Here is a 14,175-nt window from a genome sequence, read left to right on the forward strand (position 1 = left end):
TTTATGTTTTTAATGTTGAGTAGCTGGTTGCTGTAGCCTAATAGTCAGCACTACAGTCTCTGAAGCTGCTACTACTACTATTTATCATTTCTAAAGCGCTACTAGAAAAACGCAGCGCTGTACACTTGAATATGAAGAGACAGTCCCTGCTCCTCAGATCTTACAATCTCATTAGGTCAGACAGAACAAACAAGAGATAAGGAGATTTTAAAGTGAGCAGGTTTAAAATAAGGGTCCTGAACAGAGTGAATAAGGGTTAGGAGTTAAAAGCAGCATCAAAAGGTGGGCTACAGAACTGGGTGCAGGTCCCAGTTTTAGTAATTTATTTCTCTTTCTGGGACTCCTGTACGTCTGTGTCCCACTATATATGCATTACTTGGCCAGCCTGTTTGATGTTTGTTTCTTTATAATCTCGGGTGGCATTTGTCTGTGGGCTAGGAGCCAACTTTTCAAAATTATTGGGGGTGCTAAGTCCAATGAAAATGACCCCTCCCTGGACATATACATGAGTTTTTCTCAATATCGGGGGTGCTCAAGCACCCACAGCACCCACAGAGTCGGCTCCAATGTGACTGTGGGAAGGTAGTTCACAGTTGTGTTTTTTTTTGTTATAGCATTTTTCGAAAGGTTGCTTTCCATACCAGGATATTTCCTATATGTTAGCTATACGTTTGTTCTTCCACAGGCATGGGGGCAGTAAGGATGTTATCATAGGTACATGCCACTCTCACCTGTTTAACTTTGTGTCATGAAATCATAGTTGCAGGCTACTCTTACATGACAGTCATCTTCTTATTTCCTCTGTCCAGGAGTTCTTGCGGTTTTATTTTTAGATGGTTATGCTTTTCATTTCGCCTCCTTTCTCTATCGCTCTCACGGCAAGGCATGTGAAGTAGGGGTCTCCCTACATAGACTCTTGGATCTTAGACCATTTTCTCTCTTGATTCTTCCGAATGTAATTTTAATTTCTAGTTCCTAAGAATGGATCTCCCTTCCTCCTATTTGGAATCTCACTGCCGTCATGCGCACTCTCAATGTCTCAAATCTTTATCACAAGAACCTAGTTCCTAAGAAGGAATTTTCCTTCCTCCTATTTCAATTCTAAATGCTGTCAAGAGCGCTCTCAAAGTCTCAAGTCTTTTTCATGAAAGCCTTCGATCCATAGTGAAGCTTCGTGCAGCACATTTTTTGATACAAACTTTTCTGCATATTTCTCTTAGGAGAGTTTCTGAGAAGTATAGAGCCCGGTGTGAAGGAAGCTAAGCAGGGTCCGCCCGGGCTGGGTCCTGGAAGTGTGACCAGCTCACAATGCGCAATAATGTCCCTTCACGGCACTGTTTTCCAGTCTCTAAAAGTTCATCATAGTTATGCTACCTCTCAGAAAAGGGGAGATTCTTCTTCACTCATGGCGAGTCAGCTAGCTATTTAAAAAAAAAAAAAAAAAAAAACCTCTTGTCGACAAGTCAGCAAGTCGCAGACTGAGAAGTGCAATTTTTATGGTTCTCAGGATGCCTAGTACTGGTGGTCAAGAGTCGTCTAAATATTTCGCAGTCTCCACAATATTTTGGGGTTACATGCGACATAGTTGCAAGGTTTTTTTCCCCTGGGCAATTGCCTTTTGCAGTCTCATGAGCTGCACTCCCGTGCTCTTTATCTTTTTGAGTGTTCTGAAGCATTTGCAGCTTCCCTTTTGTTTTTTTTCCCCGAGACTGCTGCTCTTCTTTTCGGCATTAGTTGAGTAGGACATTCCTCCTGGCATTTGGTTTTACTTCCAGGACTACCATGTGGTCTCTTTACATTGCAACTAGGGGACTGTCAGTCGCTCTCGGAGCAAGGAGGTATCCCTGAGGGCTAGCGTTTTATTCTGAGCACTCTGTCTTTGGTCAGCATTGTTGCCATGTTATGTTAGTCCGGAATGCTCTTTCTGTACTCTCATAGGACTGTTATCATCTTAGGTTTCTTCAAAGACTCAATCCTGCTCTCTGGCAGGACTGTTTCTAGCTTATGTTCTTTCAGAATGGTCTTCGGTCTCCTGGTAGGTCTGTTGCCTTCTTAGGCTACATATTGAGGCCCCTGGTAGGTCTCTGGTCTTCTTGTGTATTGAAGGTACATCCTTTCCTCGGACAGTTCTACTACAGTGGTGGAAATAAGTATTTGATCCCTTGCTGATTTTGTAAGTTTGCCCACTGACAAAGACATGAGCAGCCCATAATTGAAGGGTAGGTTATTGGTAACAGTGAGAGATAGCACATCACAAATTAAATCCGGAAAAATCACATTGTGGAAAGTATATGAATTTATTTGCATTCTGCAGAGGGAAATAAGTATTTGATCCCCCACCAACCAGTAAGAGATCTGGCCCCTACAGACCAGGTAGATGCTCCAAATCAACTCGTTACCTGCATGACAGACAGCTGTCGGCAATGGTCACCTGTATGAAAGACACCTGTCCACAGACTCAGTGAATCAGTCAGACTCTAACCTCTACAAAATGGCCAAGAGCAAGGAGCTGTCTAAGGATGTCAGGGACAAGATCATACACCTGCACAAGGCTGGAATGGGCTACAAAACCATCAGTAAGACGCTGGGCGAGAAGGAGACAACTGTTGGTGCCATAGTAAGAAAATGGAAGAAGTACAAAATGACTGTCAATCGACAAAGATCTGGGGCTCCACGCAAAATCTCACCTCGTGGGGTATCCTTGATCATGAGGAAGGTTAGAAATCAGCCTACAACTACAAGGGGGGAACTTGTCAATGATCTCAAGGCAGCTGGGACCACTGTCACCACGAAAACCATTGGTAACACATTACGACATAACGGATTGCAATCCTGCAGTGCCCGCAAGGTCCCCCTGCTCCGGAAGGCACATGTGACGGCCCGTCTGAAGTTTGCCAGTGAACACCTGGATGATGCCGAGAGTGATTGGGAGAAGGTGCTGTGGTCAGATGAGACAAAAATTGAGCTCTTTGGCATGAACTCAACTCGCCGTGTTTGGAGGAAGAGAAATGCTGCCTATGACCCAAAGAACACCATCCCCACTGTCAAGCGTGGAGGTGGAAATGTTATGTTTTGGGGGTGTTTCTCTGCTAAGGGCACAGGACTACTTCACCGCATCAATGGGAGAATGGATGGGGCCATGTACCGTACAATTCTGAGTGACAACCTCCTTCCCTCCGCCAGGGCCTTAAAAATGGGTCGTGGCTGGGTCTTCCAGCACGACAATGACCCAAAACATACAGCCAAGGCAACAAAGGAGTGGCTCAGGAAGAAGCACATTAGGGTCATGGAGTGGCCTAGCCAGTCACCAGACCTTAATCCCATTGAAAACTTATGGAGGGAGCTGAAGCTGCGAGTTGCCAAGCGACAGCCCAGAACTCTTAATGATTTAGAGATGATCTGCAAAGAGGAGTGGACCAAAATTCCTCCTGACATGTGTGCAAACCTCATCATCAACTACAGAAGACGTCTGACCGCTGTGCTTGCCAACAAGGGTTTTGCCACCAAGTATTAGGTCTTGTTTGCCAGAGGGATTAAATACTTATTTCCCTCTGCAGAATGCAAATAAATTCATATACTTTCCACAATGTGATTTTCCGGATTTAATTTGTGATGTGCTATCTCTCACTGTTACCAATAACCTACCCTTCAATTATGGGCTGCTCATGTCTTTGTCAGTGGGCAAACTTACAAAATCAGCAAGGGATCAAATTCTTATTTCCACCACTGTATCTGGTCATTCTGTTTCTTTACAGGGCTTGCATGTGCCCCCCTTTACACGATTGACATGTATGTCATTTTATTTTTGCATGTTTTCACTTTTCTCTGTAAGCTGCCTAAGGGGTAATCTAGCGAACAGTGCAGTGAGATGTCATCGGGGAGGCCCAGCTTCGGTTCTCACTCTGACTCTAATCGTCCTGCCTCCTAGGTGGGTTCACATCCGCACTGACGTTTGGTTTATTTCATGGCTGATGTCTGTTTTATTCAAGGGGAGTCATTTGTATGGATCTACCATCTGACCAGCCCTGTAGCATGCCATCCCCTTCTGGCATGGTGGCCTTCTCTTCAGGTCGGGCATTTCGCTTAGATATTTGGATCTCAGGGGCGTAACCCTTATGTTTTTTGTTTGTTTGTTTGTTTTTTTTCCTTGCAGATATACCAGGCTGCCTTTTAGGTTGTCATCTTGACTTTTTATGGAGCCGAGGGGGTTTTCTGTTTTCTCTAGAGGACCTTCTCTCTTCCCCAGTCCGGCCTCTTTGTTTCTCTCTTGCTCAGGCTGGTGCATGCTCTCAGTCTGGGACAGGCATTCAGCCTTGCTAAGCAGGATGGCATCTTTTGTAGTTGCAGTATTCTCTTCTCAGCTTTTAGCCTCTGTGCCTTAGTGACATTGTCAGAGGGACAGGGTGTTATTCTTCTTCGCACGATAATTCAAAATCATCTTGTTTCCTTTAAGGTTTCTTTCTCCTTTCAGACACTGTTGTTAGTAGCCATGGCTTCAGCTAGCAGGGTCAGGACTGCAAGTTTCTCTCATACAGGTTTTCTTTTTTTCCAATCAGCTAGTACGTCTAGGTAAGAGGTACTTCTTCACCTGGGTATTTCTTTTTCACTCTACCTTAGTTTCCCATTTTTCATCTTTTCCAATCACTTTTTTCTTACTGGTCTGGACTCTTCTACTGGCGTTCAAGATCACAGGAAATTATATGCTTTATATATGCTTTACATATTAAAACAGATCTTATATATTTAGAGAGCTGTTACAAGCTATTTGGTCCTTCCTTTTGGTACTTCTAGTCAAGGTAAGGTTGCCGTTGTTTCGGCCTCACTATATCTCGACGTATTAAGGAATTCATACCTTCTATTTGTCTACTCACTGGGGGACCATTTCCTGAGAGTGTTATAACATATGCTCCATCTTGAGAAGCGGGGTTCTTTCCTTTGCACAGCGATTTTTGGTGCACTAGGTGCACATTTTGTACGATGCCATTTTGAGCTTATCTTCATTCTCTTTTGATTGATATACACTCTACATGTTCATTGTCGCCAGGAGGTGATCTATGCAACTCGGAGATGCTTAGGGGTTTGAAAGGGTCCCTCCCTTAAGGTTACTGCTTTGGTACTTCCCATCAGTCCAATCCTGGTCCGGTCCGGAGGGACGCTAAGGAAGGAGAAATTAGATCTTACCTGCTAATTTGCTTTCCTTTAGTCCCTCCGGACCGTACCAGGCCCCTCCCATATTTTGTCACTTTTTCAACGGGGTATTAAAAAAAAAAAAAAAAAAAGACGCTTGTACATATATAGGACTTTAAGTGGACCATGCCACCACGTCTCTGGTCGGAGTTGCTGGTGGGTTCAGTTGCTGGAATATATGTGTATGTATGTATTTATATATCTATCTATATATGTATGTATATATTTATATATCTATATATGTATAGAACTTTGAGGTCCTTAGCACTTCTGTGCTGAGAGTTGCTGGTGAGTTCTAATTCAAGTGAGCCATACCACTTCTCTGGTAGGAGTTGCTGGTGAGCTTTCCTACAAAAGGGACATACCACTTCTCTGGTGAGAGTTGCTGGGGTACCCAATTGCTGGTATATATATATGTGAACCTTTAAATAAGCCATGCTAGTATATATATGTGAAACTTTAAGTGAGCCATACCACTTCTCTGGTGAGAGTTGCTGGTGAGCTATAAGACAAGTGAGCCATACCACTTCTCTGGTGAGAGTTGCTGGTGAGCTATAATACAAGGGAGCCATACCACTTCTCTGGTGAGAGTTGCTGGTGAGCTGTAGTACAAATCGGGCCATACCACTTCTCTGGTAAGAGTTGTTGGTGAGCTCTGATACTTGGCATTGCCGAGTGCTTTGTGGCTGCTAGGATTCCATACGGCACAGATGGTCTTTCTTTCTTTCTTTCCTGCTTTGTTATTCAAATACTGAGGCTAAGGTCACATGGCCAGGGCTCCTATTGGTTCTCTAGAGTCAGAGTTTTTCTCAGTCTCCACCTGCTGGTAGGCGAGCACAACCCATCAGTCCAATCCTGGTCCGGTCCGGAGGGACTAAAGGAAAGCAAATTAGCAGGTAAGATCTAATTTCTCCTTGGAACTGGGAGGGCAGGCAAGGGGCCCTTTGAGCTGGGGGGAGGGGAGGGGGGCCTTTGTAGCTGGGAGGGAATGGGGCCTTGGAACTGGGAGGGAGGGCAGGGGGCCTTGGAGCTGGGAGGGGGGAGGGACTGGGGCCTTGGAGCTGGGAGGGAGGGATGGAGGGGGGCCTTGGAGCTGGCAGGGAAGGAGGGAGGGCAGGGGGCCTTGCAGCGGCGAGGTGGGGGGAGGAGGTCTTGCAGCGGTGAGGGGAGGGGGCCTTGGAAAACCCCCATACCAATACTCGCCCGTTTTAACGGGCTTAACGGCTAGTAATTTTAGAGATGGGCCTAACTTTTAGCCTGTATACAGTGAGTGTAGAGGTTATCTCATTCTTGGTTCTGAAGTTGGGAGTTTGAGATCTTTCTGGAGCAGCAGCAGTGTACACAGCAATATACTAGTAAAGGGAAATAGGAAAGAAATCCACAAGGCACACAAAACTTGCACCAGGCACAGAGGGTAGAAGATTCCCAGCCCAGAGGAGTTAGTGGTGGAACATGAGAATCCAGAGTTATAAAGGGATGTTTATAAACTACTAGGAACCATGAGGAGGGTTCTGGTGCCAGCCCTGTCCCACTTTTACAAGCTTTCCTTGTGTGTTTAATTCATCATAACTTTTGGTGCTTCAAGTGTAGAATGTTTATTTTTGTTGTTTAAGATCTTAAAGTGTGCAACTACAGTGGAGCAGCCCCAGTACTGGAAGCAGCTGAGCTGCTTCCAGCCCCAGACATTAGCTGCCTGGATGACCCCACGCCCCTCAGTGAGCAGCTGGATGACTTGCACCTGTTGAGCTCGGACAACCTGGAACCATTTGGCCCAGACTTATCCAGAGGTAAGCCACATGTTCCAGTTGCAGATGTGAACAGTTTGCTCTTTCCTAAAATCAGTATTTCAGTTCAGCATCAGTGTTCTCTTCTTTCTGCTGAATATAGTGTGTTGTGTATATCTGCTTTCTGTGATGATGAAAGAGCATGTCTTTCTGTGGATGATTATATGGTGTTTTTCTCTGGAAGAGCACACCTTTTACTTCATACAGTGGAGTACATAAGTATTGCCATACTGGGAGAGACCAAAGGTCCATCGAGCCCAGCATCCTGTTTCCAACAGTGGCCAATCCAGGTCACAAATACCTGGCAAGATCCCCAAAATGTACAAAACATTTTATACTGCTTATCCCAGAAATAGTGGATTTTCCCCAAGTCCATTTAATAACAGTTTATGGACTTTTCCTTTAGGAAGCCGTCCAAACCTTTTTAAAACTCCGCTAAGCTAACCGCCTTTACCACATTCTGTGGCAACGAATTGCAGAGTTTAATTACACGTTGAGTGAAGAAAAATTTTCTCAGATTCGTTTTAAATTTACTACATTGTAGCTTCATCGCATGCCCCCTGTTTGCCTGTAGTCATAAGGATAATGCAGCCACATAGATGTCTACTTCCTCAGATGGATACAGGATGGACTTCTGCTCTCCAGAGCTCAGAATACTCCATGGAATTTTCTGGGCATGCATGGGTCTTCTTGTGTTGGACCTTTCCTCGATTAGTACTAGAGCTGGATGGAGCTTCAGCTCCGAGGAAAAAGGTGGGAGGAATTTTGTGGCTGCATTACCAAGCTGTCCACAGAGAATCTTTGTTACACTTCATCTTCTCAATTGACAAACAGAATATGTGCCGCCACACAGATGGTAACTACCAAACTGAGGGTTGTTTGCCTCTTTTATTTATTTATTTATGTATGTATGTGTTTTAAATTGACTAGTGTAGACAATCTAGGTATACGTGGTGGTTGGTGTAAAAACGTTTGAAGTACAGTATATATATATAAGTGTCCTAGTGGTTAGAGCAACAGGTAAGCTAAGGTTCAAATCCTGCATCTGCCACTGGCATGCCTTGTGACCTTGTTCAAGTCACATTGTGTAGAATGTATAGATCAGAATTGAAACGTACAGGTTGTTTTTCCCTGCGTGTGTGTTCCTGGCCCCATAGACGTGTATTCCCTTTGTATGTATACATGTATAGATTTTTGCCTTACCAATACCACACCCCTTTGAAATCTCTGTATGGTATAGATTTCCATATATAGATAATGGCTTTCTAAAAATAAATATGTATATGTGTATTTATTTATTTATTGCATTTGTACGCCACATTTTCCCACCTATTTGCAGGCTCAATGTGGCTTACATAGTACCTTCAAAGGTGTTTGCCCAGTCAGTATTTCTTATCCACAGAGTTGTATAGTGATCGTATGAGGTATACTGTAAGTGGAGGGTCGAAATGGATGAAGATTGCGTGTTGTCCTGTGCGATCATAGTTATGCTGTGTTGGTAGGTGAAGAGGGTTACTTGGGGTTGTTGGGGTAGGCCTTTTTGAAGAGGTTGGTTTTTAGTGATTTCCTGAAGTTCAAGTGGTCATGGATTGTTTTCACAGCTTTTGGAAGCCCATTCCATAGTTGTGCGCTAAATGTAAGAGAAGCCGGCTGCATAAGTTGTTTTGCATTTCAGTCCTTTGCAATTTGGGTAGTGTAGGTTTAGGTAGGATCTTGATGATCTGACTTTGTTTCTTATTGATAAGTCTATGAGGTCTGACATGTATTCTGGGACTACGCCGTATATGATTTTGTGGACTAAGGTGCAGATTTTGAAGATGATCTGCTCTTTGATTGGGAGCCAGTGCAACTTTTCTCAGAGGGGTTTGGCACTTTCGAAGCCTGTTTTGCTGAATATCAGCCTGGCTGCTGTATTTTGGGCGGTCTGGAGTTTTTTTATGAGTTGTTCTTTGCAGCCCGCGTAGATTCTGTTGCAATAATCTGCATGGACTAGGACCATTGATTGTATTAGATATCGAAAAGTTGCTCTTGGGAAGAAAGGTTTTAATCGTTTGAGCTTCCACATTGAATAGAACATTTTCTTTGTTACAGAGTTTACTTGGCTCTCGAGGGTAAGGTTGCGATCGAGTGTGACACCGAGTATTTTCAAACTGTTGGTAGGGCGGGTATGTCCTGGAGTATTTATGGTTGTGGGTTTGTATTTGTTATATGGAGAGGAGAGGATGAGGCAATGTGTTTTTTCGGTGTTCAGTTTCAGTTGGAATGAGTTTGCCCAGGAGTCCATGATGTTCAGACTATCGTTGATTTTGTTGGTTATTTCTGTCAGATCATGTCTGAAGGGGATGTATATTGTAGCATCATCTGCGTAAATGAATGGGTTAAGGCCTCGGTTGGAATCATCATCATGTTGAAGAGTATTGGTGATAATGGTGATCCTTGAGGTACTCTGCAGACTGCTTTCCACGGTGGTGATATGTTTGACTTTGATTTTACTTGATAAGTTCTGGTGGTTAGAAAGCCTTTGATCCAGTTAAGTACATTTCCTTCAATCCTGAAGTGGCCTAGTATTCTTAGTAGTATGTTGTGGTTTACCATGTCGAATGCGCTCGACATGTCGAACTGGAGGAGGAGTATGCTTTTGCCTGTGGCAATCTCTTGCTTGAATTTGGCCAGGAGGGTGACTAGGACAGTTTTGGTGCTATGGTGGGATCGGAATCCTGATTGTGAATTATGTAGTATTGAGAACTTGTCCAGGTATTCCGTAAGCTGTTTAGTCACGAAGCTCTCCATCATTTTTACTACTAATGGGATAGACACAACTGGGCGGTAATTGGTAATATCGTTTGTGCTTTTCTTGGTGTCTTTTGGTATTGGGGTGAGTAGGATGTTGCCATGTTCCTCAGGGAAGAGACTTTGTTGTAACATGAAGTTTAGATGGGATGTAGGGTCTGCTATGAAGCGGTCTGGGGCAGACTTGAGTAGATGACTGGGACATGTATCCAGTTTGCAGTGGGTCTTGGTGAACCTGTGAGTCGCTTGTGTAACTGATTCGGTGCTGAGGAGATTAAATGTTGTCCAAATGCGGTCAGCTGGGTATCCTTCGGAGGATGGGTCCAGATCGTTGAAGAAGATTTCGATGTCGGTATTGTGATGAGGAAGTGTGCTGCGTAGTTTTATTATTTTTTCGTTAAAGTAGTTAGCAAGTTTGTCTGCGGGTGGGATGTCTGTGTTGTGTATGTAATCTGTGCTTGTAAATGCTGCTATCAACTTGTTGAGATACTTCTAAAATAAGGGCCTTTTATCTTCCATTGCCTCAGGTGTCCACTTAGGCCTCGATGCAGTAAGCATTGCATTAGAAAACTTTAGCACACAGTATTCTCTTTCACGCACAAAAAAACCCCTTTTTTCCCGAGGACAAGCAGGCCTATTTCTCACTTGTGGGTAACACGATCCGCGTTGCCTGGTCTGGAGCTTGTGGCAAGCTTTTAGAGAGCTATTTGGAGCGTGAGTCGTGCTGTACCGTGCATGCGTGAATGTCTTCCCACCTGCAGTGAGAGCGCAGGACCACCAGTTCTGGTTTTTTAAGTGGTGAGGGGTGGACGCGTTTTTCTCTTCTCACAGCTGCTAGTTTGGTTTTCTATGAGAGCTTCTTTTTGTGCCTTCCCGGTTTTTGTTTAGTTTGTTGTATTTTGTACCTCGTTTGGAGTATTCTTTCTTACATTTTTAGTTTATTTTCCCCTTTCTTAAGTTTCCTTTATTTTACTGCGCTCAGTAGACTGCGTTTAGGCCTGAGTAGCGCTATAGAAATGCTAAATAGTAGTAGTAGCTTTGGTTGGGTTCTTCCTTAAATTTTTCTCTGGTGCTTTGCCCCTTTTTCAGCACCTTCAAGTCTGGAGCTTGTGACAAGCTTTTACAGAGCATTTTGGCGCGTGTTACGCTCCGCCTCGCCTATATGAGTGCCTTCCCGTCTGCTGCTAGAGCACAGGACCGTCAGTATAATAGTAGAGCATAAAAGAACAGAGGAGACAACTCAAAGGGGAGGTGGGAGGGTATGTGAGAAATAAGGCCTGCTGTCCTTGGAGAATACCTGCTTACAGGTAAGTATCTTCGCTTTCTCCGAGGACAAGCAGGCCCATGATTCTTATGTGTGGGAATCTCTAGCTACCAGGCTCACTGAAAACAATAATCATCACTGGTCAATTGGACCACGTAACGACAAGGTCAAACACAGATTAACCTGAAACTATATACAATCTGAGTGAGAGTGCAGCCTGCAACAGAACAAAACAGGACTAGGAGGGTGGAGTTAGACTCTAGACCCCAAACAAATTCTGCAGAACTGTCTGTCCAAACCGACTGTTGTGTTGGGTATCCTGCTCATGGCAGTAGTGAGATGTGAATGTGTGGACCGAAGACCACATAGCAGCCTTGCAAATTTCTTCAATGGAGGCTGACCTCAAGTGGTCTACCGACGTAGCCATGGCCCTAACATTGTGAGCCTTGGAGAGATTGTTACACTGTTGTGATCGTGCTGATATCAAACAGTTATCAAGATAAGGGAATATGATGTATGGACACTTCATCACTATATCACTTCATCACCAAGCCAGTTCATCAAGTAACATTTCATCACAGTGGATGTTTTCATCACGCAAAACTTCATCACATTTTCAGGCTAAATGTATTCAATATATATGTGTGGGAAAATTGTGGTAAATGTGGAGCATGCCAGTGCCTGTTCTTTTGTGCCTAAATATGAGTCTTGTGAAAATTTTATATATTAGAACAGCACTTTCAACACCTTACAGATTATATGTGTGGAAAACATGCAGCATAGGAACATAAGAAAAGCCATACTGGCTTAGACCAATGGTCTGTCTAGCCCAGTATCCTATTTCCAACAGTGGAATCCAGGTCACAAGTACCTGGCAGAAACCCAAATAGTAGTAAAATTCCATGGTACCGATCTCAGGGCAAGCAGTGACTTCCCCATGTCTGTCTCAATAGCAGACTATGGACTTTTCCTCCAGGAACTTGTCCAAATCTTTTTTAAACCCAGATACACTAACCGCTGTTACTACATCCTCTGGCACAGAGTTCAATCCAGAGCTTAACTATTCGTTGAGTGAAAAAATATTTCCTCCTATTTGTTTTAAAAGTATTTCCATGTAACTTCATTGAATGTCCCCTAGTCTTTGTATTTTTTGAAAGAGTAAAAAATTGATTCCTTCTGCTTGTTCTACACCACTCAGGATTTTGTAGACCGCAATCATATCTCCCCTCAGCCGTCTCTTTTCCAAGCTGAAGAGCCCTAACTTCTTTTGCCTTTCCTCTTATGAGAGGTGTTCCACCCCCATTATCATTTTGTTCGTTCTTCTTTGAACTTTTTCTAATTCTGCTATATCTTTTTTGAGATACGGCGACCAGAATCGAACACAATACTCAAGGTGAGGTTGCACCATGGGATGATACAGAGGCACTATAATATTCTCGGTCTTATCTACTATTCCTTTCCTAATAATTCCTATCATCCGCTTTTTTTGGCCACCGCTGCACACTGGGCAGAAGATTTTGGCATATTGTCTACAACAACACCTAGATCTTTTTCTTGGATGCTGACCCCCAAGGTGGACCCTAGCATCAGGTATCTATGATTCGGATTATTATTCTCAATGTGCATAACTTTGCATTTGTCCACGTTAAATTTCATCTGCCATTTGGATGCCAGTCTTCTAGTTTCCTAAGGTCTTCCTGCAATTTTTCACAGTCCGCATGTGTTTTAACAACCTTGAATAGTTTTGTGTCATCTGCAGATTTAGTCACCTCACTTGTTCCGATTTCCAGATCATTTATAAATATGTAAAATATAACAACAAAACCTATTTTTTGCTCAAGACAATAACAAGAGAGGATTGCAAGCTGTCCGTTAAAATAAATTAACAAACGAAACCTCAACTGCCTTGGAAGCCTACAAAGATGACATTCCACCATAGGCTTCTACCACAGGTTTCATAGGATGCTCTGAAAAAAGCCATAGTAGAAAACAACTCCCTCATAGGAAGAAAAGCCTATTGTAGCCAGAATTTATCTTCTCAAGAAAGACAGGCTGTACAATCTTTAAATAATGATCCCAATGTTATTATTCACCGGTCTGACAAAGGCAACGTGGTGGTTCTTCTTAATTAACATGACTATATGATGGAAGTGGAGTGACAGTTATCTGATAATGTTTATCAGAAGTGAAGTGAAGACCCTACTGATAGCTTGCTTCAGCAACTCCATGTGGTAGCATCATGAGCCTTAACTCAGGGCTTCTTATTCAGAATGCATTCTCTTTTTTGAACCACAAGAATGCAAAAATACCTATTTTATATTTATTCCTGAAGATTCACAAAACACTTAACCACCGGGACATCCTGTTGTCTCGGCACTTGATTCTCTTCTGGAGCATTCCTGTAAATAAGTAGACTGTTTCCTGGCTCATATGGTTCCCCTCATCCTCCCTTTTATTAAAGATGCAACTAATTTTCTTAGGAAAATTCAAGATCTTCAAAATGTACTGCCTACTGCCTTGTTAGTTACAATGAATATGCAGTTGTTGTATACTGCTATACCACAAGGAGAAGCTATTGCAGTGATAGAATCTGTTTTAAATCAGCGTTCTCAACCAGTGCTGGTACCTACAGATTTTATTCTTCAGTTGCCAAGTTTAGCTTTACAGAATAACTATTTTAGGTTTAACGGAGATTTATTTTTGCAACTTTTGGGGATAGCAATGGGGTCATCGTTTGCCCCCCCCCCCTTGGTGGCTAATTTATTTATGGCCCATCTGGAGAATAAAATAATCTATAAAATGTGCCTATTTAAACGTGAAATGTTGATAGCGTTTTATAGATGATATATTTGCCATTTGGCTTGATACAGTGGAGTTGCTAGGTCAGTTTATGGACTCTTTAAATGCATGCCATCCTACTATTAAATTTCAGCATACTATTTGTTTCTGGATGTGAAGGTCAGGAATTGTGCTGGTTTTCTTGAAATTTTTGTTTATACTAAACCAACGGATTGTAACACACTTCTAGCCTATGATAGTATGCATCCACACCACACTAAAAATAGTTGCCCTTTGCTCAATTTTTGCACTGTTGGTGTATTTGTGATTCTCCGAGGACAAGCAGGCTGCTTGTTCTCACGACTGGGTGAC

At 43.1% G+C, this 14,175-nt stretch overlaps 1 protein-coding gene across 1 annotated transcript in view; it reads left to right on the forward strand.

Moving 5' to 3' along the window:
* Nucleotides 1-14,175, forward strand: part of BAZ2A (bromodomain adjacent to zinc finger domain 2A) — a 205,016-nt gene that overhangs the window by 60,733 nt on the left and 130,108 nt on the right. Inside the window, exon 5 of the mRNA XM_030196700.1 lies at nucleotides 6,801-6,974. Coding sequence (XP_030052560.1) covers nucleotides 6,801-6,974 — 174 coding nt within the window. The remainder of the gene's footprint in view (nucleotides 1-6,800; nucleotides 6,975-14,175) is intronic.

This window comes from Microcaecilia unicolor, chromosome 3 (assembly GCF_901765095.1).
Source record: "Microcaecilia unicolor chromosome 3, aMicUni1.1, whole genome shotgun sequence".
NCBI classification, from domain to species: Eukaryota; Metazoa; Chordata; class Amphibia; order Gymnophiona; family Siphonopidae; genus Microcaecilia; species Microcaecilia unicolor.